We start from the raw sequence: 25,948 nt of genomic DNA, 5'->3' as shown, positions 1-25,948 counted from the left end.
CTTTTCGTTTAATTGTGAAGTGTGAGAGCCGGTTTACATGTGACGTTGTATTCAGAAGTCAGAAGTACATGTACTATTTGCTTGGCTGTGTTCTGTGTTGCCAACTTGGACAGTTGGATCTTTGAGTGAAGTGTTGCCTCCTCTGAAGTGTTGGTTGGTTCTGTGGTTCTCTGTGTACTGAAAACTGGCAGTGAGTGAACTGGGTTATCACTGCTTTGGTTTGTTTATTTAACACTGCACTCAGCAATAGTCCAGCTATATGACGGCGGTCTATAAATAATCAAGTCTGACCAGACAATCCTGTGATTGACCTCATGAGCATTGACCTACCCAATTGGGATACGATCACTTGCATCAACCAGGTCAGCGAGTCTCACCTCCCGATCCAGTTAGTTGCCTCCTATGACAAGCATGGGTTGCTGAAGACTATTGTATCCCAGATGTACACAGGGGGTCGCTGGTTATAAGTGTTTGGCTTGTGTCATGGTGTGTCAGCTAATTGTGAAGGGAGAGTTCAGCATTGTGAATTAAAGCACCAAGCCCCCTAAAAATTTGTACAAATAACAGACATCCGAATACTTACGAATATATAATATTTTATTTAAAAAACTTGGGAAAGAAACAACAGATTGTAACAATATAAAACCTTTCGCTACCAAAACTTAGTAGAGATTTTCTTCCTGTAGAGCAGCATGACGAGGCCTGAGAGTACGAGCATGTAGCCAGTGATGATGGTGATGGCCAGTGAGGGAGGGGCGTAGAGTGTCTGGAGGGACATGTTGACCAGCCCGGTCAGTAGGTTGGCGACCAGGAAGTACAGCAGACTGTTGTAGTTAATGGCCGACAGAAGACACGTGGTACTCAGATCCTCCGGGAACGTCTTGCTCTCACGTCCATCTGGAATGTTGAAGCAATGAGGATTATCAAATCTGTCTAAAATGTTTTAAACTTTTGCAAGTGCCCTCTGAAATTATCTGGAAGAAAACAACTGACATCTGGGAGACGATACCCGGGTCCATCGTCAATACTACACCGTCTACTACACAACATTCCCCCATCATCCGTGAATACTTATGGCCATACAGATGTGGAAAATCAATGCCCATCTTGTCCAAAGAAAAATCTTAAAATTATACGTCACACATTGCAGCCACCTGATTCTCAGTTGTTACAGGTTACACGTAGACACTTGGTCCGCAGTCTGTTCTTGTAGGTCACACGTAGACACACGGTCCACAGTCAGTTATTACGGGTCACATGTAGACACTCGGTCCGCAATCAGTTCTTGTAGGTCACACATAGACACACGGTCCACAGTCAGTTCTTGTAGGTCATACGTAGACACTCGGTCGGCAGTCAGTTCTTGTAGGTCATACGTAGTCACTCGGTCCGCAGTCAGTTCTTGTAGGTCACACGTAGACACTCGGTCCGCTGTCAGTTCTTGTAGGTCATACGTAGACACTCTGTCCGCTGTCAGTTCTTGTAGGTCATACATAGACACTCGGTCCGCAGTCAATTCTTACAGGTCACACATAGACACTTGGTCCACAGTCAATTCTTACAGGTCACACATAGACACACGGTCCACAGTCAATTCTTACAGGTCACACATAAAGAACTGACAGAGGACCGAGTGTGAGATAACACAATGTCCTCACTCAATCCACAGTCAGATCTTACAGGTTACATGTTACAGCCTACAGAAGGCAACAGTTTCAACGTTAAAGTATTTGAACACCTGACTGAATTAAGGAGTAGAAAGAAGACCTTCACCTCTCGGACACAAGGACTGGGCACAGGTCACAGCGATGTCTCCAGCCAAGTTGACTGTCAGCAGCAGGAAGGACAGCGCAACCTGAAATGTGTCACCGAAGCATTAATGAAAGACAACACCAGGGACATCAACACCTGGGACATCAACACCTGGGACATCAACACCAGGAATCAACACCGTGGACATCAACACAGAGGAGCACAGCAGTAGACATGTCATTACTCTAGATATCTGTCTATGATGTAGGAAGAATGCCAACACTTATGATGACGCTTATTCACGAAGTCAAGAGCAACTTTTAACTAGAACATGTTCGCAAAAAGAGAAGCAGCCCATTGCTGCCATTTGTAGTCCCTCCTCACATACCAACATTTCCAGCGTCATACCCTTGCCCTTGGTATGGTGGAATATGTCGGCTACAACCGCGAGTGAGTGAGGGAGGGGGGTAGGAGTTGGGTTTAACGCCGCTTTGGAGAGTATTTCAGCTTCATGTGGGAGGCCTGAAATGATGCAGGTCTCCGATGATGGTGCTGACACACCTAGAAACAATCGGGGTAAACTGGGATTTAAACCCACGATCATAGGTTTCTGGCATGCTTAAGGGATGCAATGCTGCATAGCGAATTGTGGCATCTTAACAACAGGGCACCTATGCCACCTCATATTAAGGGCACTTCTGATGACATCACTTCCGGTTTGGGAAAATGCATGCCATATGAACATTCCAAAGGACTAGCCTCCATATAAACCAAATATGATGTCCCTTGCTGGAATTCAATGTAACAAAAAATAACATATACACCTCATTGATTGTTTGTTTTGTTGGTTTGTTGTTTAACGCCGCACTCAGCAATAGTCCAGCTATATGATGGCAGTCTGTAAATAATCGAGTCTGGACCAGCCAATCCAGTGATTGATATTTCGAGCATTGATCCACGCAATTGGGATACGATGAAATGCATTGACCAAGTCAGCGAGTCTGACCCCCGAGTCGCCTCTTACAACAAGCATAGTCTTTAACAGCAAGCATGAGTTGCTGAACGCCTATTCTAACCCGGACCTTCACGGCAAGCATGGGTTGCTGAAGGCCTATTCTAACCCAGACCTTCGCGGAAAGCATGGGTTGCTGAAGGCCTATTCTAACCCGGACCTTCACGGCAAGCATGAGTTGCTGAAAGCCTATTCTAACCCGGACCTTCGCGGCAAGCATGAGTTGCTGAAGGCCTATTCTAACCCGGACCTTCACGGCAAGCATGAGTTGCTGAAGGCCTATTCTAACCCGGACCTTAACGGCAAGCATGGGTTGCTGAAGGCCTATTCTAACCCAGACCTTCACGGCAAGCATGGGTTGCTGAAGGCCTATTCTCACCTGAATCTTCACAGCAAGCATGGGTTGCTGAAGGCCTATTCTAACCCAGACCTTCACGGCAAGCATGGGTTGCTGAAGGCCTATTCTAACCCAGACCTTCACGGCAAGCATGGGTTGCTGAAGGCCTATTCTAACCCGGACCTTCACGGCAAGCATGAGTTGCTGAAGGCCTATTCTAACCCGGACCTTCACGGCAAGCATGGGTAGCTGAAGGCCTATTCTAACCCAGACCTTCACGGCAAGCATGGGTTGCTGAAGGCCTAGTCTAACCCAGACCTTCACGGCAAGCATGGGTTGCTGAAGGCCTATTCTAACCCAGACCTTCACAGCAAGCATGGGTTGCTGAAGGTCTATTCTAACCCGGATCTTCAGGGATCTGCAGCTCATTGAAACTAAGACAAAGTGACCTGCCGCACTTATCATAGATTGTCATCACTTGCAATACATAAGATTCTAATGATGTAACCACTACATGTATATGACTTTAAAAATATCTGTAGAAAAGGCATTTCAGTGAAAATGGCAAACATACTATTACCTTCACTGTGACCTTGACCTTATACGTGGGTCACTCACAACCTTTTCAGATGGTGGCCACACCTCAATATTGACCTACACATGTACCAAGTTTCATGGACATTAGGTAATTGATTCTTGGACTTTTCTTCAGGCAATGACCATGGAGGTGACCTTGAACTTTTACATGACGGGTCAATGTGTCAAATAAACTCACATGACCATAAAGAGTGAGTGAGTGACTTGGGTTTAACGCCGCTTTTAACAATATTCCAGTAATATCGTGGTGTGTCAGCTTAATGTGGGAGGAAAGCCTGAAGTGATGCAGGTCTTTGACGTTTCCCACCTCGGTGAAACCCAGGAGCACGGGTATGGTGCTGACAAACATAGAAACATAATTGGGGCGAACCGGGATTCGAACACACAATCACAGGTTTCTGGCGTGCCCAAAGGATGCAACTCTGCACAGCGAATCGAGGCGCCTTAGACGACTGGACCACCCGTGCCCCCAACTATAAAGGAGATACATATGACATGATACCTGTGGGTGTCCAAGCTCCTCGTAGTTTCAAGAACTAAATGAGGTGGCAGTGTCGGTCAAATTCAGACAAAACCTTATGCATCCCAATTTACACTCCTGGATATCGGAGCAGCAGTCCCGTAGCCTAGTGGTTAAAGCGTTTGCTCTTCACACCGAAGACCCGCGTTTGATTCCCGACATGGGTACAGTGTGTGAAGCCCATTTCTGGTGTCCCCTGCCGTGATATTGCTGGAATATTGCTAAGAGCGGCATAAAACCATACTCATTCACTCACTGGAGATTAGAAATGTGTTTGCTGAGGGCTGTATCATATCATTGTCCCAAGCTTCTGGAGATGGTGGACATACATGTATGAAAGTTTTTTAATCTAAGGAATAAAGATTATCATCAACAAAAACAGTAAATGCTACAATTAAGAAATATTTCAATTTGATTGTCATTAGTAAATCAATCATATCAAACAACTGTACTAAATTGATCAAAGAAGCACTTACAAAAAAAAGTCAGTTTGAAAGAATAATGAATTCATACTATTAGTATTAGACTTTTACTAACACAAACGCATGTAAAGACATGTAGAGAAGTGAACACTATGACAGTGACAACAAGGAATGTATGTACAAGTACATGTAGAAATGTATTAAACAGATAATTATTTAAAAGGCTAATTTTTCTCTTTTTTCATATTAAAGTGCTAATTAACTGTCAAATATTAATTTCCCATGAGAAATTAAGTCGTATCTTATCTTATCTCTCTCTTCTTGTATAATTTGTTTGTTTGTTGACATAATGAATGCTGCTTTACATACATGGACCACTGACCTCAATACTGGACACAACTATGTCACGCCATGTGGGGGTGGGGGTGGGGTTGTTTTAAGAAAGAGTAAATGGCAGTGACAGTACATCATTCTAGAAATGCTCACCGTCCATATACAAAAAGGTCCATTTGCCAGTCTGCGTGAGACAGGCTCCACAGTGTTGCTGACTATCCCCAGGACTATCCATGAGAGTAGTGACATGCTGACGAACACACACAGAACCAGCATCCAGTCCCGCACACGCCGTCTGGAATTTGAATTTGTAAATCATCATGTCTAGTGATGCTTTATCGTTAATTTTATGTTTCAATGGACCAACACAAGCAAATAAACTCCTATTGCCGCCATGACCATAACACGAGATTCGTAGTAAAGCAGTGCACGTGTAAAGGAAAGTAACTGTGAGCTATAATTTATCGCATTGTTTTTAATTCAAATATTGTAGCATTTTCCTCCTTGGGTTCCAGATGGGGAATATCTAAGGAGTGTTTTTTAAATGGAAATAAAAACGGAACTTTATGGCAGACTTTATGATGAGGTGGGCGGTGCCTAATAACCAAGACTATTATTTTCTTTAGCCTTATGTGTCATCATGTAACACAAGGGCCGACCCCTAGTCTAAAAAAGATCATGAAATTAATGCAACTTTCCCTCCCTTTGAAATAAAACAATGATATGGTTACTTGACAATGTTGCCAAGAAAATGGTTGTCAACAGCCTAACGGTTTGATTGGTTTGCAACCTGTGTAAATAAACTGATCACACTTGACACGTACTTCGTGAGAAACACAAAATCCAGAGCACAACTACATTGTATATTGAGAGCATGTCTTGCACAAACTGTATTGTGTGAATTCCTCTCTGCCTCTGTCAACTTGTGTTACTTGAGTAGGTAACTTCCGACATGGTGACTCCTCCACAGTTCAGATTGTACCGTGGGATATTGTTCTAGACATGGTGACTCCTCTACAGTTGAGATTGTTCCATAGGGTATTGTTCTAGACATGGTGACTGCTCTACAGTTCAGATTGTACCGTGGGATATTGTTCTAGACATGGTGACTCCTCCACAGTTGAGATTGTTCCATGGGGTATTGTTCTAGACATGGTGACTGATCTACAGTTCAGATTGTTCCATGGGGTATTGTTCTAGACATGGTGACTCCTCTACAGTTGAGATTGTTCCATGGGGTATTGTTCTAGACATGGTGACTGATCTACAGTTCAGATTGTTCCATGGGGTATTGTTCTAGACATGGTGACTCCTCTACAGTTGAGATTGTTCCATAGGGTATTGTTCTAGACATGGTGACTCCTCTACAGTTGAGATTGTTCCATAGGGTATTGTTCTAGACATGGTGACTGCTCTACAGTTCAGATTGTACCGTGGGATATTGTTCTAGACATGGTGACTCCTCCACAGTTGAGATTGTTCCATGGGGTATTGTTCTAGACATGGTGACTGATCTACAGTTCAGATTGTTCCATGGGGTATTGTTCTAGACATGGTGATTCCTCTACAGTTGAGATTGTTCCATGGGATATTGTTCTAGACATGGTGACTCCTCCACAGTTGAGATTGTTCCATGGGGTATTGTATTAGACATGGTGACTGATCTACAGTTGAGATTGTTCCATAGGGTATTGTTCTAGACATGGTGACTCCTCCACAGTTGAGATTGTACCATAGGGTATTGTTCTAGACATGGTGACTGATCTACAGTTGAGATTGTTCCATGGGGTATTGTTCTAGACATGTTGACTCCTCTACAGTTGAGATTGTTCCATGGGGTATTGTTCTAGACATGGTGACTGATCTACAGTTGAGATTGTTCCATGGGGTATTGTATTAGACATGGTGACTCCTCCACAGTTGAGATTGTTCCATGGGGTATTGTTCTAGACATGGTGACTCCTCTACAGTTGAGATTGTTCCATAGGGTATTGTTCTAGACAGGGTGACTCCTCCACAGTTCAGATTGTTCCATAGGGTATTGTTCTAGACATGGTGACTGCTCTACAGTTGAGATTGTTCCATAGGGTATTGTTCTAGACATGGTGACTCCTCTACAGTTCAGATTGTACCATAGGGTATTCTTCTAGACATGGTGACTCCTCCACAGTTGAGATTGTTCCATGGGGTATTGTTCTAGACATGGTGACTCCTCCACAGTTCAGATTGTTCCATGGGGTATTGTTCTAGACATGGTGACTGCTCTACAGTTGAGATTGTTCCATGGGGTATTGTTCTAGACATGGTGACTGATCTACAGTTGAGATTGTTCCATGGGGTATTGTTCTAGACATGGTGACTCCTCTACAGTTGAGACTGTTCCATGGGGTATTGTTCTAGACAAGGTGACCCCTCTACAGTTCAGATTGTACCGTGGGGTATTGTTCTGGACATGGTGACTCCTCTACAGTTCAGATTGTATCGTTGGGTGTTGTTCTGGACATGGTGACTCCTCTACAGTTCAGATTGTACCATAGGGTATTGTTCTAGACACGGTGACTCCTCTACTGTTCAGATTGTACCATTGGGTATTGTTCTAGACATGGTAACTCCTCTACAGTTCAGATTGTACCGTGGGGTATTGTTCTGGACATGGTGACTCCTCTACAGTTCAGATTGTATCGTTGGGTGTTGTTCTGGACACAGTGACTCCTCTACAGTTCAGATTATATTGTTGGGTATTGTTCTGGACATGGTGACTCCTCCACAGTTCAGATTATATCATTGGGTGTTGTTCTGGACACGGTGACTCCTCTACAGTTCAGATTGTACCGGGGGGTGGTGTTCTAGACACGGTGACTCCTCTACAGTTCAGATTATATCGTTGGCTGTTGTTCTGGACACGGTGACTCCTCTACGGTTCAGATTGTACCGGGGGGTGTTGTTCTAGACATGGTGACTCCTCTACGGTTCAGATTGTACCGGGGGGTGTTGTTCTGGACATGGTGACTGATCTACAGTTGAGATTGTTCCATGGGGTATTGTTCTAGACATGGTGACTCCTCTACAGTTGAGACTGTTCCATGGGGTATTGTTCTAGACAAGGTGACCCCTCTACAGTTCAGATTGTACCGTGGGGTATTGTTCTGGACATGGTGACTCCTCTACAGTTCAGATTGTATCGTTGGGTGTTGTTCTGGACATGGTGACTCCTCTACAGTTCAGATTGTACCATAGGGTATTGTTCTAGACACGGTGACTCCTCTACTGTTCAGATTGTACCATTGGGTATTGTTCTAGACATGGTAACTCCTCTACAGTTCAGATTGTACCGTGGGGTATTGTTCTGGACATGGTGACTCCTCTACAGTTCAGATTGTATCGTTGGGTGTTGTTCTGGACACAGTGACTCCTCTACAGTTCAGATTATATTGTTGGGTATTGTTCTGGACATGGTGACTCCTCCACAGTTCAGATTATATCATTGGGTGTTGTTCTGGACACGGTGACTCCTCTACAGTTCAGATTGTACCGGGGGGTGGTGTTCTAGACACGGTGACTCCTCTACAGTTCAGATTATATCGTTGGCTGTTGTTCTGGACACGGTGACTCCTCTACGGTTCAGATTGTACCGGGGGGTGTTGTTCTAGACATGGTGACTCCTCTACGGTTCAGATTGTACCGGGGGGTGTTGTTCTGGACACGATGACTCCTCTACAGTTCAGATTGTACCGGGGGGTGTTGTTCTAGACATGGTGACTCCTCTACAGTTCAGATTGTATCATTGGGCGTTGTTCTAGACATGGTGACACCTCTACAGTTCAGATTGTATCGTTGGTGACTCCTCAGATGTTCAGAAGAAGTGTGTTTGGAGAGAAGTGTGTTTGCTTCGTCAGGAACAAGGGAGGTAACCACATGTGGCTAGATGATGGCCAAAACATACATCACAGACAAACATACATGTACCGTATGCTCACTTGTTTTGGGAATGTGATGTAATAGAACGATTTTAGGATAAATGTCAGTGTTGATATACCAGTGCTTTCATGTTTATGTGACATTTTGTGCAGAATTGATACTTTTTAGAGTTAAAGAGAACATAAAAACAGATATAGTGGTCTATTTACTTTTACTTATTGCAAAATTCTACATTTATAGATGCAAATTCCAAAATACAAAACCTTATTTTCATGTTTATAAAAAGGAAGCTTTTCATGATACAACATGGAAAGAGATATTGCTTTCAAGACAGGTAATCAGCAGAAATTCTATGATGCTTGGTGCTGTATCATAAACTTTTCAAAATGAGGAGCAGCTTTCATTTTAATTTCAGTTTTATACTTAAGTCTTTAATGTTAGAAAACATTTACTTTCCAACACTGCAATCTCAGATATAAGCTTTAATAGTTATGCATACTTGATATATGCAGTGTGTTTGTCTTACTAGAGTGAATGTATGAGTGACAAGTATGTTATATTTTCTGTAAAAAGACTAAGATGTACTAATAAGTTGTGCTATATGTCATGGGCATTCTGCATTTTATGTAACAGGTACTTCTTTTTTAAAAACAATAAATGAAAAAGAAAAAAACATAAAGGAATAGTCCACACATTATTACAAGCTTGAAAATTTCACCTTTTTCTAAATATATAGCTTCCAATCTCCACCCCGGCGAAGTATATAGCCAGGTAGCCGATACAGGAGAACAAGCCCTCCCTGTTGGCATCAAGGAAGCCCCCCCGTGTGCCCCGCCCGTCTGCCCCGTGCAGGATGTAGTGGGTGAGACTGGTGGCCGTCAGGCTGTACTGATACCCTGCAGCGATGATGATGGACAGGAGGCCGCTCAAGTGCACAGGGAACACCGACAGAATCACGGCTGATAAAACCTGGGACCAGAAGATGGTTAAAGGTTCATTGCTGCTCTGACAGAATGGCATGTCAATCATATCATCGGCTGAACAAACCCAGACCAGACAATCCTGACCCAACATTAAACGACAGATTGTGGTGATAAGAGTCATGGAAGCGTTTTCATGGCAAGGAACTGAAGCCCCCAACTACTTGGCTGAGTGATGCATGTCACACAAGAAACAGCTTCCCACCAATGTTGTTAATGACACTGAGAAATCAATCTGAATCAATGCCACCGTATGTCATATCATTACATGTGTATTTATTGTTTTCCTCCTTAAATATGTTAAACAGAAAGAATTGAGGATATATTTTAATGTACGGTAGTTATAAGGTATTTTGTAATGAGAATGATCTGAAAACCTGGATTGATCATCACTTTCAGTCAAACAAACTGTTCGGATCATATTAATACATCATAATATTTTAAAATGAAGTCCTTTTGCTATAATAATACAAGATGTTTTGTCAAACAGTTAAGGAAGAATTTATTATTTGAACAAACATGTCAAAACATGTCAGTCTTAACAGATCGTTATCAATAAGCCGATTCAAAGACATCACTCTCTGTGTTGAGGGTAGGGCTGGGGCCATTCTTAATTTACTACCTGGGTACCCGTTACCATGGTTACTCTATTATCCGGCCTTACCCATGTACCCACTATAGGTCTTAAGAGTTGGTTACAAAATGTCAGAATGGGAATTGTTTTACCACAGTCTTGCCCAAAAATACTGAAGTTGATAGACGCTTTATCCTTACTGTATAAAAGTCAGAATGAATGCTTGCATAGTCAGAAAGAAATGTGAACATTAGCTACCTGTAGCGTAACCATGGAGTTTTATTGTTAATGCCACTAAACAGCATATCATGTGACAAATCCCCGCCCTGTTTGAGTGCCATTACCTTGACCGCAGCCAAGGTCAGGAAGAAGTTCCAGTGAACACCGTACTCTGACACATGCTCTTGGTAGTCAATGTTCTTCACAGCAAGCAGTCGTAGAGCTCCGATCACCACCAGTGGCATGCTGGACTTGACAGCCTGCATCACGGCCAGCACAGGACTTGCACATCAACAAACACACTTCATGATCATGACAGAGTATGACCTTAAAATATACATCACAATGCCAACGGCTGTGACATTTCCACAACAATTTTATTTAGACTCAATTCAGAAGAAATAACAATTCCTGGTAAATGCTGACAAAATGGGGAAACTGTTCAGATTTACGTTCTTCACATTGGTCTTCACTATGAACGACTTTCGGTGGGTTGGGTATTATCGGGAAAAGTAAACAAAACTCCCTAAACATGATGGATGTCCTGCACAAAATGTGTTGTGAGTAAACATTAAAATTGTTCATCTCCACCTCTCACAGAAAGTAGGTCAAGAACCTGTTAACGAAACTATATCTGGTTTCATAAGACAATCAAGGTAGCAAATATCAGTCATGACAGTAAACAACTCAATATAAATATTTACCTTTTAGTTGTAACTTTTCCCCGTGCTTCAGGTGAGACAACTGCATTTACAACAACAAACAACCCTACTCCTGTATCCATCAAACCTGTTCCATACGTCTCAGTCTTAGCAAATCTCCTGGGAAAAATAGTGAAATCCACAGCCAGAATGGCAACCGCAGTTGCCAGCAGCGTCTGACCTCGGAAATAGGAAATAAATGGACGTCTGGAACTCATCTCCAAATCCAGGAATGTCTCTAAAAGTGACCCAGATTTTGACTGCTGTGTTTTCCTGGACTGTGAATGCCTGGCTGCGATGAGTCCTAGCATGCCTGCAGCTGTGGTAAAGAGGGACACCAGCACAGTGAAGTCCGTGAAGTTCAGAACGGTGAAACTGAGGAGCAGGGGGACAATGATGATCATCACATTCACCACAATCAACCTGCAAACAATAAATGGGAGTACAGATTCATCAAGAGGCAGTTCAAGAGATTAAGACTCAACCCAAGTATTGAGCTATCTGTTTCTGCTCGATCAGCAGAATTTACTCAACAATAGTCAACTGTATCTCAATTATGGACTTTTTCAGCTTTATTTTGATTTTATGTATTTTAGAGTATTGTCAGGATCATTGTCCTTAGAATGCTTACTCCTTTCTTCAAGCTAAATATGTTAAGACAATCGGATCATGTGTGATTTGTCATTAAGGTACATGTTTACTATTTAGATTGAGTTTTATTTTGTCTTCGGTTGAGTTATGTATTGTCTAAAAATATTTATTGACAGGTTTTCAGTTAAACTGGTAATCCTGGAACAATTAAACTGTATCCTTGGTGACAGGTGCCATTACCATGGTTGTGTGAAGTCGTTGACGAAGAGGCAAAACAAATCACGGACAAGAGTTGAACCGACTGGGATCAGAGTCAGTACAGAAACTTCCACCAAAGACGACCCATTCAATCCACTCATAAACTCCTCGTGTAGTTGCTTGTACGATACATTGCTAACAGGCACATCCATGGTCCAAATGGTAGGTGAACAGCAAATAATGGCAAATGTTATACTTTTAAGTTAAAAATACCATTTCCTGTTTCATGGGCGCGGCCATCTTGGTTGAATAGAAATTGATCAATGGATCAATTTAATGGACAGGAATCTGAGATCAGTTGTGATGTTTTATCAGCCCTTTTCTGTCCATATTACAGAACCAATATTTCTACTTTCATCTATATAACAAATAAATAGCAATGAACCTATCATAACACACACAAAATGAATATAAAGAAATCATATGTCGTTTCCGGACCGATCCAAAAAAGGGCAGATAACTGTGAATGACACAGCAATTTGGAGGATGGAGGTATATGGCGAAACATTTTCCACATATTTCACGCAATAGCTGTTTTCTTCAAGAATGACAGCATTTTCCTATGTACTCAGATAATCAGTGCAAATGATTTGACTGCATATAGAATTATCATAGCTGAATAAAGTTATGAACAACACGAGAACGAAACAGAACTAGACCCTTGCTTTGTCTGAGTGAACTTGATGAGGCACGGAATACGTAGCTACACCAAAAGAAGTGTTATCTGTGCATGGGCCAGTAGCAATGTTGTGTGTGTGCGAGGGAGTGTGTGTGTGTGCGAGGGAGTGTTTGTGTGCGAGGGAGTGTGTGCGTGCGAGGGAGTGTGTGCGTGCGAGGGAGTGTGTGTGTGCGAGGGAGTGTGTGAGTGCGAGGGAGTGTGTGCGTGCGAGGGAGTGTGTGCGTGCGAGGGAGTGTGTGAGTGCAAGGGAGTGTGTGCGTGCGAGGGAGTGTGTGTGTGCGAGGGAGTGTTTGTGTGCGAGGGAGTGTGTGCGTGCGAGGGAGTGTGTGTGTGCGAGGGAGTGTGTGTGTGCGAGGGAGTGTGTGTGTGCAATGGACTGCACTACTAGAATACTAGGAGAGGACATTACTGATTATTGTTCTTCATTTTCAGGTTGATAATTCAACACCCATGGATGAGATGACTGCAGTGAGTCCCCGATCGTTGCTGAGGAGATTCTATGATTTACAAGCTGAGCGAGTCCAGACATATCTACTATTTGATGAGTATGTTCCTAGGGGCAATTGCCGAAAAATATGTAGATTCATTTTTAGGACAGGTATAAGTTGCAAAGGATAAGTTGTGAAATTTCTTTCAAAGCATATTGGAGAAGACACTTGTTGAGAACAAATAAATCAGTTTAAAAGTAATTTTTAACTTGAAGGCTGAACACGATTGCAATGATTGGAGCACGCATTAAAAGTTCAGGGCCTTACTTTAACTTGTGTAGAGTCTGAATGCTGCACAACTTTCACATCAATACCAGGTCAGGGATCACGTAGCCTGGGACAGTGCCCAGTATCCCATGCTTGTAAGAGATGATGAATGAGGTTGCAGGTGATTGTATGTGTGACCTATCCCATGCTTGTAAGAGATGATGAATGAGGTTGCAGGTGATTATATGTGTGACCTATCCCATGCTTGTAAGAGATGATGAATGAGGTTGTAGGTGATTATATGTGTGACCTATCCCATGCTTGTAAGAGATGATGAATGAGGTTGCAGGTGATTGTATGTGTGACCTATCCCATGCTTGTAAGTGATGATGAATGAGGTTGCAGCTGATTATATGTGTGACCTATCCCATGCTTGTAAGAGATGATGAATGAGGTTGCAGCTGATTGTATGTGTGACCTATCCCATGCTTGTAAGAGATGATGAATGAGGTTGCAGCTGATTATATGTGTGACCTATCCCATGCTTGTAAGAGATGATGAATGAGGTTTGCAGGTGATTATATGTGTGACCTATCCCATGCTTGTAAGAGATGATGAATGAGGTTGCAGCTGATTATATGTGTGACCTATCCCATGCTTGTAAGAGATGATAAATGAGGTTGCAGGTATTTGTATGTGTGACCTATCCCATGCTTGTAAGAGATGATAAATGAGGTTGCAGCTGATTGTATGTGTGACCTATCCCATGCTTGTAAGTGATGATGAATGAGGTTGCAGGTGATTATATGTGTGACCTATCCCATGCTTGTAAGTGATGATGAATGAGGTTGCACGTGAATATATGTGTGACCTATCCCATTCTTGTAAGAGATGATGAATGAGGTTGCAGATATTTGTATGTGTGACCTATCCCATTCTTGTAAGAGATGATGAATGAGGTTGCACGTGAATATATGTGTGACCTATCCCATTCTTGTAAGAGATGATGAATGAGGTTGCAGGTATTTGTATGTGTGACCTATCCCATGCTTGTAAGAGATGATAAATGAGGTTGCAGCTGATTATATGTGTGACCTATCCCATGCTTGTAAGAGATGATAAATGAGGTTGCAGCTGATTGTATGTGTGACCTATCTCATGCTTGTAAGAGATGATGAATGAGGTTGCACGTGAATATATGTGTGACCTATCCCATTCTTGTAAGAGATGATGAATGAGGTTGCAGGTGATTATATGTGTGACCTATCCCATGCTTGTAAGAGATGATGAATGAGGTTGCACGTGAATATATGTGTGACCTATCCCATGCTTGTAAGAGATGATGAATGAGGTTGCACGTGAATATATGTGTGACCTATCCCATTCTTGTAAGAGATGATGAATGAGGTTGCAGCTGGTTGTATGTGTGACCTATCCCATGCTTGTAAGAGATGATGAATGAGGTTGCAGCTGATTGTATGTGTGACCTATCCCATGCTTGTAAGAGATGATGAATGAAGTTGCAGGTGATTATATGTGTGACCTATCCCATGCTTGTAAGAGATGATAAATGAGGTTGCAGCTGATTGTATGTGTGACCTATCCCATACTTGTAAGAGATGATGAATGAGGTTGCACGTGAATATATGTGTGACCTATCCCATGCTTGTAAGAGATGATGAATGAAGTTGCAGCTGATTGTATGTGTGACCTATCCCATGCTTGTAAGAGATGATGAATGAGGTTGCAGGTGATTATATGTGTGACCTATCCCATGCTTGGAAGAGATGATGAATGAGGTTGCAGGTGATTATATGTGTGACCTATCCCATGCTTGTAAGAGATGATAAATGAGGTTGCAGCTGATTGTATGTGTGACCTATCCCATGCTTGTAAGAGATGATGAATGAGGTTGCAGCTGATTGTATGTGTGACCTATCCCATGCTTGTAAGAGATGATGAATGAGGTTGCAGGTGATTATATGTGTGACCTATCCAATGCTTGTCACACCTCCTAGGGAAAATTGTTGCTCATGTTTTTAATGCATTTGTTTGCCAGACCCAGACTTATAATGTTCTGACTGTCATCTGAAACAACATTAACTCACTCTTTGGTGATTACACGGCAATATAGGTCCCATTACCTCATTCATAATGCAAACCCCCAGGGAGATCAGTTGCCAGTCTTTGTCATCATAATAATCTGGTTGACCTGAGCCAATAGTAACTAACACCTGTCCATTGTGTAGACAGGAGCCCAGTCAAAAATCACTGTCTGCGACTTTAACCACTAGTCCGAAGCCTGAGTCTAGTAAAATTCTAGTAAGCTCAGCTAGTGATAGTACATATATTAACACTAAACTCGACTGAAAATTATGTTTAGAGTCAAGTTTTGTTTGGTTTGAGAGTAAGACTCTGTTCCAGGGGTTTCCAAGCGTATTTGAAGGGAGCCCCAAATTACAACTTCAACATGTACCGGCAGCTGGTCCATGAGATCACGGAGACCTTCCAGAAGATCTCTCAGGATGTGATCGGGGTGAAGGACAGGTTGGCGAATGTTTGTAACATGAACCAGATTGCAAACATCCTGGACCAGGTGCAAGATGAGGAGAGGAACAAGCTGGAACTGGTAATACCCGCTTTTATCCTGGATAGCAGATTACATAATGAGATTATACTCTACTTTAACACCCATACACCAAACTCGGGCCCCACATCTACGTTAACACCCCTACTCTGGCCCCATATCTACATTAAGGCCCCTACTCTGGCCCCACATCTACATTAACACCCCTACTCTGGTCCCACATCTACATTAACGCCCCTACTCTGGCCCTACATCTACATTAACGCCCCTACTCTGGCCCCACATCTACATTAACACCCCTACTCTGGCCCCACATCTACCTTAACACCTCTTCTCTGGCCCCACATCTACATTAACACCCCTACTCTGGCCCCACATCTACATTAACACCCCTACTCTGGCCCCACATCTACATTAACGCCCCTACTCTGGCCCCACATCTACATTAACGCCCCTACTCTGGCCCTACATCTACCTTAACACCCCTACTCTGGCCCCATATCTACCTTAACACCCCTACTCTGGCCCCACATCTACATTAACACCCCTACTCTGGCCCCACATCTACATTAACACCCCTACTCTGGCCCCACATCTACATTAACACCCCTACTCTGGCCCCACATCTACATTAACGCCCCTACTCTGGCCCCACATCTACATTAACACCCCTACTCCCCACAAGAGGGTCACACACCTATGTCTACTACACAGAAGATAAAGTCAAAGGTGTGCAAGACCTCATCTGGACACAGGAGTTTCTCAAACTCCCATCCATGTTGCAGACGGCTAGTCTCCAGATTGCCCAGCAGAACGCTGTGGACCATCCCACCGATGAATGCTACAAGGCAGAAGTAGTGGAGCTGAAACTGAAGTGAGCGACAAGTTGTATTACTCTCACAACATGTCTTTGTTATGTATATAACATCTGTTTGTGCTCATGGGTTAGAACAGGTCCCCAGTATCTCATGTGGGTCCCCCGCGGTGATCAGGGTTAGAACAGGTCCCCAGTATCTCATGTGGGTCCCCCGCGGTGATCAGGGTTAGAACAGGTCCCCAGTATCTCATGTGGGTCCCCCGCGGTGATCAGGGTTAGAACAGGTCCCCAGTATCTCATGTGGGTCCCCCGCGGTGATAAGGGTTAGAATAGGTCCCCAGTATCTCATGTGGGTCCCCCGTGGTGATCAGGGTTAGTATAGGTCCCCAGTAGCTCATGTTGGTCCCCCGCGATGATCAGGGTTAGAATAGGTCCCCAGTATCTCATGTTTGTCAAAAGATATAATTTGGTTTTCTGACATTTGTGTCATAGTCATATCAACCACTGACTAGACTGCCCAGACATATGTACTGTGATGTCACAGACAGCAGATGTATGTACTGGCCACACTGGTGCAGTGTGATGTCACAGACAGCAGACAGCAGACGTATGTACTGGCCACACTGGTGCAGTGCGATGTCACAGACAGCAGACGTATGTACTGGCCACACTGGTGCAGTGTGATGTCACAGACAGCAGACGTTATGTACTGGCCACACTGGTGCAGTGTGATGTCACAGACAGCAGATGTATGTACTGGCCACACTGGTGCAGTGTGATGTCACAGACAGTAGACGTATGTACTGGCCACACTGGTGCAGTGTGATGTCACAGACAGCAGACATATGTACTGGCCACACTGGTGCAGTTTGATGTCAGAGACAGAAGACGTATGTACTGGCCACACTGGTGCAGTGTGATGTCACAGACAGCAGACGTATGTACTGGCCACACTGGTGCAGTGTGATGTCACAGACAGCAGACGTTATGTACTGGCCACACTGGTGCAGTGTGATGTCACAGACAGCAGATGTATGTACTGGCCACACTGGTGCAGTGTGATGTCACAGACAGATGTATGTACTGGCCACACTGGTGCAGCGTGATGTCACAGACAGCAGACGTATGTACTGGCCACACTGGTGCAGTGTGATGTCACAGACAGTAGACGTATGTACTGGCCACACTGGTGCAGTGTGATGTCACAGACAGCAGACATATGTACTGGCCACACTGGTGCAGTGTGATGTCACAGACAGTAGACGTATGTACTGGCCACACTGGTGCAGTGTGATGTCAGAGACAGCAGACATATGTACTGGCCACACTGGTGCAGCGTGATGTCACAGACAGCAGACGTATGTACTGGCCACACTGGTGCAGTGTGATGTCACAGACAGTAGACGTATGTACTGGCCACACTGGTGCAGTGTGATGTCACAGACAGCAGACATATGTACTGGCCACACTGGTGCAGGGTGATGTCACAGACAGCAGACGTATGTACTGGCCACACTGGTGCAGTGTGATGTCACAGACAGCAGACGTATGTACTGGCCACACTGGTGCAGCATGTCACAGACAGCAGACGTATGTACTGGCCACACTGGTGCAGCATGTCACAGACAGCAGATGTATGTACTGGCTACAGTCATGGACAGCAGGGCAAGTAACCATTCGTTCTCACTTTCGGTCATGTGTTTTGTGTAATATTCTAAAGTTTTACTTCTCATTTTTCTTCCAGAGTGAGTGAAAGGATACAGAATATCAATGAGTACTTAGAGGAACTCAAGTACGAGTCGGAGAATCTCTACGAGGACGAGGAGGAGGAGGAGAGGTAGCATGGAGAGTCCAAGCCTGGAAGGAAGCGATGAGTGAGGGAAGAACTCATGCAGCAAAGCCCTGGATGCAGTTGTGACTGACAATGCTGTTGCACATGGAGCTAAAGTGTTGATGTTACAGAACATTCTCCTGGAGACTTTGTTGTTCATGGTATCAAGGCAGACTAACACACTCGGTTCACTGGCACACGTCTGTTTTTGAGTGGAGGAAAACATGTTCCCATGTGAGAGCTGTCATGTTCTGGACTTGTACATTGTGTTGGTGCTATATCAAGGTCCGACTACTGACATAATGACATTCTGTGGGTCCACATTCACACAGATGTTATTTCAGTACACCAAGCATCATATCAAAACACATACATCTGTACCAGCAAATACAGAAACAGGTTATCATTTCATACAAGATCATCAAGCTGAACATTTAATTAGCAAAATGTCATAACTGTTTTACATATTAGCTAATATAACTTTGATACAACAAATACTACTCGTTTGATTGGTTTGTTGTTTATTAGGGCACACAGCAATAAGACAACAGCCTTTTAGTCTGGACCAGATAAACCAATGATTATGAGCAATGATCCATGCCACAAGGTATGAAGGCACACAGTCAACAGCACAGATTGCTGCGGACCAGAATAGGTCTTCAGCAACCCATGCTTGCTGTAAAAAGTGACTATGCTTGTCGTTTGAGGCGACTAACAGGATCGGGTGTCAGGCTTGCTGACTTGGTGTCATCGATCCCATTTGTGTGGATCGATTTTCATGTCAATCACTGGATTGTCTGGTCCAGACTTAATTACTTACTGTACAGGCCGTGGCATATAGCTGGAATATTGCCGAGTGTGGCTTTAAACAACAGGCCATTGTGACTGGCCAGGTAGATCAGTGATCATGCTTTCAGTCACTGGTCTGATGCAGATTTGAGTTGTAGGCTGCTGTGGTCTAGAGGAAATACTGTGGTCTGGAGCGTATGGTGTTCACTCACTTTAAGAGGGTGGCCTGAACCAAGGATTATCCTGGAGCCTACAACCAGTGTACCCAGAGGGAGCAAGGGCTATTGTGGTGGGGCGTTAGGATGCATGCATTACATGGTACAAAACTCACACTACAATATAACACAACTATTTTTGCTTATTGTCAAAATCAGACAATTTTTATCTTGCCAACAATCAGCTCTTTTTTGTTCCTGCCAATTTGTCATCTTTGTCATCCTTAGATACTGGGGCAAATCTGGGGTTCAACCCCTGACCAGCAAAAGTTGGTTTTCCAATATCACGATGTTATCACGGCCAATTCAAGTGGAACCTGCTCGTGTTCAGCAGGCAGTGTTCATGGCTATGGACGCAACATACAAATGACAGGTGTCCATCAATGGGTTTGTTACAGTGGCCATCTGATTGTTACTTCATAGTGCTGGCCTTAGTAAAAGTACTTCAGAAAATGCATTGACATCCAGTCTTCATAAATTGTTCAAAGACCCTAAAGCAATCTATGTATATACTTTATGCATGTACATAATTAGTGTTCATTGTAATTCATGCCATCTGACTGGCTGAATGTGTCAATTACTATTGCTTTCATCTTTAATAAATGCGAACACATAAGCCACGCCCACCAAGACAGACTGTCACCATGATGGAATGCTGGGCAGTCCCAATGCGTAGCTGCCTTCTTGTCCAAATTAAATAGATTGGTTCATGTCCAAAATACACCAAAGATTTCATTCAAATCAGGTAATGAAAGTTGGGAGTATCCTAAAAAATGTCCTAATGCCATAGTCTCGTGACATCACTAGCCATCTGAGTCAGTATCCTTAGGTCTGTTCACTTGTTCCACCTTGGCATGACAGGTTCCGAGTTTCAGTCACCAAATTTGCACAAGACTTAAGACCCTAATAATGAAAACACGACATACTTTTAAAAGGTTTAATTACCTAAAACTGAACAGAGTTTGGTAATCCTTGAACAGATTAGATTCAACAAACAAAAAACGTTTTATCAATATTTCGCATTCTATGTAGGTAATGTTTTTCCTTTAAAAATATGAACATAATGAACAGCGAAATTGAAAAAGACTTGACTTTGACTGTTAATTCCACGCCTTTCAAGGAAATTTGTGTGAATTCCAGGCCTTTTTCAAGCTAATTTTGCTTTTAACGCAAATGTCTCAAGGCCTCTGCATACCATGTATAAGATATGATCCTGTATCATACTTGAATGTTACAGTAACCGATCAACAACAAATACATGTATTAAGAATATGGCTTTTATTCCAGTATGTTAGCTCTTGAATCAAGTGCAATTGATTATACCACAAATAATTGGTAAAATGCAGCAGTCACACTTAATTCAAGTGCTCCCGATGCATAAGCTTCACAAGTAAGACAAGAGAACTATAAGAAAACAGAACATTGATGAAGGTCTTATAGATTTACATATGCACTGTACACGTGGCCTCATGCCTCGACTGTTGGGATTTAGGAGCACTCAAAATGAAAGTTGGTTCACGGGCAGCCAGGCCAGTCCTCACACACCTTCACCCTTAGATGGTTCATCAAAATTTTCAACAAGATCTAAAATGGAAACAAATTTGAAAATTACAAACGTCAGATATATGGCATGTTCACTGAAAACTAAAAAAGGCTTAATGTTTCTTACACAATATCGCCAATTAGAAGACAAACTGAACAAACTACACCCTGGGGTTTCAAAAACCTTCAGGCTAACTTCTAAAATGGCCTATATGAACAGCAGCCAATGTGTTGGCAATAAAAGATCTCAAATATATCAACATAGAAAATATGATATATTCAAAACCAAGATTGCCATGGCAAGTATGGACTAACCTGGGACATCATCATCATCGTCGATTTCTCCCGTCGAGGTCTTCCCTCCCTCTCCAGCAGCTGAAGGAAAACAATCACATTAATATATGACTGGCTTACATACTCAAATGTTGCACGTCGTTTTCTTAAAGGTAATGAAAGTAAAAGATCACTGTCGACAGAAACCAGTTGCTGAAGGCTTTAGGATCTATTTATTACAAAATCCAGACCAACCAGTTGCTTAAGGCATAAATAAGCCATATACATGCTTTTCCAATTTGATTTAAACAATTTTCAAGAATGATGAAATTACAGAGTTTTTCAAATGCTAGAAGAAGAAGAGCCGTACATGGGCAGTACCCCACCAATACCAACTATAGGATGCTGGGCGCACTTATTCAAGTGCTTCTCCTCTCCTCTGTTCTATAGAAAAGACTCACCATTTGCTACAGTTGATGCCAGCTTCTTCAGGCTACTTAAGCTCTCTGCTCCGAGCTGGTTGAGAATACCTGGCAGCATTTCAGCTATTTCTGCAAAGTCAGCATTATCAAGTCAGTCACTGACCTTCTAACTGGTGAATAATTCCAGTCAGTTAATTGCCTCTTACAGCAAGCATGGGTTGCTGAAGACAAATTCTAATGTGGATTTCCAAGTAAAGTAAAATATCATTCAAGTGTTTGCATTTTATGTTACTTACATGAACGATACAGAACAAGAATGCTTTAAAACTTATCATTAAACTTTTCAACTTATCAAATTCACATTCATGTTCAATCATTCATGGTAACCATGACATCTTCACAACTCTGCAGGGCAGGGCAGGGCAAATGAACATGAAGGGACAAACACTGCAAGAGGGTTCTGTATGTGTGGTACAAGTGTACTTTAACTGACTTACAATGAACACCTGATTATCTACTGACTATCTGTCAGGGGGCAGCTCACTTCCAGCTCATCTCATCAGATGAAACAACATTATCATTGGACAATGGTCTTGTTTCACCATCTTTTTTTAATAATTTTAATTTTACCCAAACAATTCATTGATTTCAGATAAAGACATCAAATTCTAGTTAAGACTAGTCACAAAAGATTCATTTTTGTAATTTTAGAGTTTCCTTATTTCTAGATTAAGTTGGAGCCATGCCAATTGACATCAATGCCAGTGCAATGTAAGATGCCCTGTGAAGTCTCTGGCATCAGTGGGCATGCTTGAGTGAAAACTGCATCATTTTCTATCAAGACAACCATTATCTCCTACTTGTAGCAGCTGGACAATGGTTCATATGACACAAAAGCCTCTTATCATAAACATAGTATGTTGAGATTCATGCATAAACCCTTCAAGGTACCCCAAGTAAATTCCATACTCCCATTCTGATTCTGAAAAACAGCAAGCCAAACAATGTGGCCAGGCATCAATAAGTCAGTCATCTGACATTGATTTTTGTAATTTTACAAATGTTCTCAAAATGTCTTGACCATCCCCTCTCTGTCCAGGTATCAGTTTGTTTTATTTCTAGGCTTTCTTACAAAGAATCCTGGACTATCATTTACAAAGTTGTAAACAACCTAAAACATTCATAAAAGTTCAAACATGCAATTATACATGTCATATCTTACGTTTATTTTCTGCATGTCCGGTGATTGCAAATGTGTTGGCAGCAAGTGAAGCCTGAACCTTAGGGTTGTTGAAGTGGATCACATTACCATCATCTTTGATCATATTAACCTGCAAACAAACAACGTACCTCATGATTCATTCAGTAATTGGTTTCATCTAAACATTTTTGGCTTAGCGTCAACCCACATCTTTGTCTGTGATGTGTCAACTCGCATCTTTTAGATAGGCAGGTACAGAAGTTGACAAACCGCCAGGACATGCATCTGATGATCTGGCAAGCATGTACTGGGAACCTTATTCTGACACAAGACTACTGTAGCTGGGTTGCCTGTATGTGTGTGCTGTTTCATGCCAAAGTGATACTGAATCCACATCACACTGTCCTGTAAACAATGGAGTCTGGTTGAGGAAAGCACATTGGTCGACGACAAGAGCAACGATCCCATCCTTCATGGCAGGATGCACAGAATCGCCTTGCGAACCAGCATGGGGTGTTGTGGACCAATTCTGCCTTGGAATGTCCTATTGACAATTGCGTGGCCACATCCTACATTACTAGCCCTACTTTATGGCTACAGTCTACCTTTAGTGACAACAGACTTTGACTAATGATGGCCAAACTGACTTGAGGATTTGAAGAAATAAATATGTATTAACTAGACAGTCAGGCCAGCTTTACAGAAATGTTACCAAAATGACATGGGGTAAAATCATGCAACAGTTGTTGATACTAGGTGCCAAATGAGGTAGATGGGATTGGTTTAAGTCAGACATGTTAGAACTTATACCAACCTCTTCAATTCCTGGAATAACATTAACAGAGAGCTTCTTTAAAGAGCTCTGTAACTTTTTGTCATCAGTTGTTGCCGTTCTGTGAATAACCTTCTTTTTCCTCCTTGCAGTTCCCTGAGATAAAAAATAAGATCATTTTATTTTCAGATAATAAATTGTTCTTCCACAAATTGTACACTAAGTATGTAGTTATTGTATACAATTCCAGTCACGAAATAATCTTCTGAGTATGAAGAAATGTCACAGCTGCACAGTGTTTTCATGAAGCGTTCATATTGATTCCAATACCCATGAATACTTTAACTGCAAGAAGCATTCTAAAATACTCAGAAAAATAGGTCTATTACCATTTTGGTCGAACTAATTGATACACAAACACTGGTCAACACATACCTTCCCCCCAATTCGAACAGCATCGGCCTTAGCCTGTAAAGCTTTTAGCTTCTCTGGATTCATGTTCCTGAAAGGTAAGAAAAAGATTCAATAATAATTATTATTCACTCAGTTGTCAAGTACAGCAATTCTCCAACAAAGTTGAAGTTTCTTCTCAAATATACCTAACCCATTATTTCTATTAGGCTTACGATTCCCCAGTATCAAGGAAGTTTCACGTGAAATTGGCCACTTGAAACTTTGGGATTCCAGAGCAAAACAGATTCCCAGTACTTCATACTTTATCTAGAGACTAATAGAAAATAAGAATTGGTTCGTTTCAACATGTAACCTGGCCGATTTGTGTCATTGTAATTCCCCCAAAAATGGAAATGTTATTGATATTATCAGAATGGATTTACAGGCCCTTGTGATTATGTTGGAATATTATTGTCTTCTGCAGCATTAAACTATAGACTTATTACATGTACTAATGACTGAAGGAGTCCTTACGAAAAACAACAAGTCTCAATAACAACAGATAAAAGAAATATTTCCCTTTGACACAAGATGAGAAAATTAGTGAAAATCACTACTGAAGAACAAACTCAATACTACATGTACTATAATGAGGTTAATCCGATGATATATTATCCTGTCAAGCAATGACCATATAAGGTAAGGTTTGCATCATGCTGCTATGGTAATGAAAATGCTAATGATAACTATAGTTAACTTTATCATATATTGTTTTTGATGTGTTAAATAAAATCAGCAGAAAAATGTAAAGAAGTTACACATAATGTTCATGGCACATCTGAATGTTAACTGATAGATCTGGGACTGATGATCAAATTGTGTTTTTACAATAAAAAGTAAACATCCCCTTTTATATCATAGTAACATCCATCAAAAGTACAAATTATTTCGTGATAAAATTCGTATGACATACATATATACTGACATATAAGAATAAATGGCTGTAACATTTCCTGAATAATAAGTTGTAGAAAACATGTTTCTAAATATAACCTCAACTAAGTGGGATTAACTGACTAATTTGAGAAATCGTGTCAAAGAGTTAAAGTTAAAGAGTTTTACACATTCTAAAATTGATAAAATCTCTTATGTTTGACAGCGGTACGTACGTCATTCCGTTTTAGGCAAGCATGCTCATGTTTATGTTGACCCGAAAAACACAACCCACGAGGAAAAGCATGGTGCTAGCTGCCACTTCCCTACTTTCATCAATAATATCATGATAGCAAACAAAGAAGTGTTCTTAGTGATTACAAACGTGACGAGAGTGAAACATATTAATATCATCACCATAGGTATGCAACAAACATATAAATACCTCAACAATGCGGGACAAATTCAATCCCACGAGGTCCTTATGATGGCCGCTGTGAAAGAGGTCCTGACGTCATGACTTTTTGCGTAGACTGATAAATACTCTAAATCCATATGTTATTGAACATTTACTTTTACTATCAC

The 25,948-nt window shown here is 42.1% G+C and overlaps 3 protein-coding genes across 4 annotated transcripts; 1 reads left to right on the top strand and 2 right to left on the bottom strand.

The window, feature by feature from the left end:
• Positions 1–621: 621 nt before the first annotated feature.
• Positions 622–12,446, bottom strand: LOC139478884 (phosphatidylinositol-glycan biosynthesis class W protein-like). The gene is made up of 7 exons (XM_071261558.1): positions 12,197–12,446; positions 11,369–11,788; positions 10,790–10,946; positions 9,610–9,860; positions 5,127–5,268; positions 1,774–1,855; positions 622–897 (listed from the first exon to the last, which is right to left on the bottom strand). Exons 1-7 carry the CDS (start codon positions 12,364–12,366, stop codon positions 653–655), a joined length of 1,467 nt encoding a protein of 488 aa, XP_071117659.1. The 5' UTR covers positions 12,367–12,446; the 3' UTR covers positions 622–652.
• On the top strand, positions 12,298–19,309 carry LOC139478885 (required for excision 1-B domain-containing protein-like). Of its 2 annotated transcripts, none has more exons than XM_071261559.1 (5): positions 12,298–12,376; positions 13,326–13,438; positions 16,013–16,217; positions 16,961–17,049; positions 18,737–19,309. In XM_071261559.1, the coding sequence occupies exons 1-5, from the start codon at positions 12,365–12,367 to the stop codon at positions 18,831–18,833; spliced, it is 516 nt and encodes a 171-aa protein (XP_071117660.1). In that variant the 5' UTR covers positions 12,298–12,364; the 3' UTR covers positions 18,834–19,309. The 2 variants fall into 2 exon arrangements, with proteins under 2 accessions (XP_071117660.1, XP_071117661.1); XM_071261560.1 differs by lacking the exon at positions 12,298–12,376 and adding an exon at positions 12,677–12,706.
• Positions 19,310–21,090: 1,781 nt separating this feature from the next.
• On the bottom strand, positions 21,091–25,890 carry LOC139479935 (transcription factor BTF3 homolog 4-like). Its single transcript, XM_071262871.1, has 7 exons — positions 25,809–25,890; positions 24,473–24,539; positions 24,080–24,193; positions 23,287–23,395; positions 22,104–22,193; positions 21,685–21,744; positions 21,091–21,411 (listed from the first exon to the last, which is right to left on the bottom strand). Exons 2-7 carry the CDS (start codon positions 24,533–24,535, stop codon positions 21,365–21,367), a joined length of 483 nt encoding a protein of 160 aa, XP_071118972.1. The 5' UTR covers positions 24,536–24,539; positions 25,809–25,890; the 3' UTR covers positions 21,091–21,364.
• Between the last annotated feature and the right edge of the window lie 58 nt (positions 25,891–25,948).

This window comes from Haliotis cracherodii, unplaced genomic scaffold (assembly GCF_022045235.1).
Source record: "Haliotis cracherodii isolate W230 unplaced genomic scaffold, xgHalCrac1.p SCAF_4, whole genome shotgun sequence".
In the NCBI taxonomy this organism is placed as follows: Eukaryota; Metazoa; Mollusca; class Gastropoda; order Lepetellida; family Haliotidae; genus Haliotis; species Haliotis cracherodii.
Note: the sequence above shows the minus strand (reverse complement) of the source record. Positions and strands in the feature narration are given on the sequence as shown.